Source organism: Opisthorchis viverrini (assembly GCF_000715545.1).
Source record: "Opisthorchis viverrini unplaced genomic scaffold scaffold34143, whole genome shotgun sequence".
In the NCBI taxonomy this organism is placed as follows: domain Eukaryota; kingdom Metazoa; phylum Platyhelminthes; class Trematoda; order Opisthorchiida; family Opisthorchiidae; genus Opisthorchis; species Opisthorchis viverrini.
The window spans coordinates 1-298 of record NW_008777195.1 but is presented as its reverse complement, the minus strand read 5'-3'; the positions used below and the strand labels follow the sequence as shown (position 1 = coordinate 298).

At 48.3% G+C, this 298-nt stretch overlaps 1 protein-coding gene across 1 annotated transcript; it reads left to right on the top strand.

Moving 5' to 3' along the window:
• Nucleotides 1–60: 60 nt before the first annotated feature.
• On the top strand, nucleotides 61–252 carry T265_12407 (hypothetical protein; the record flags this gene model as incomplete). Its single annotated transcript, XM_009179998.1, has 1 exon — nucleotides 61–252. One exon carries the CDS (start codon nucleotides 61–63, stop codon nucleotides 250–252), a length of 192 nt encoding a protein of 63 aa, XP_009178262.1.
• Between the last annotated feature and the right edge of the window lie 46 nt (nucleotides 253–298).

Below are 298 nucleotides of genomic sequence, written 5' to 3'. Positions count from 1 at the left end.
TTCCTTGCTTCTCCGAACGCAGTTGCGCTCCAACTCACCAACTGCGGTCGAACTGAGCCGATGGGCCCGAAACTACCAGACTCGAGTAATCCTGGCCTGAGGATCTTCACACATGGGAAACTCAACTCTTGGAGTGACAGATATTTGGCTGATCCCATCGAATCAGCTGAGAAGCCAGTTTGTGTGGTCGGTCCGGATGATCAGGATAAGACTTCCGGGTTGGACAACACAGATAGTTACGTTTTGATTTAAACCATATTCACGTACTCTTTTTCTAGAGGTTGACCTCAGAAAAGTG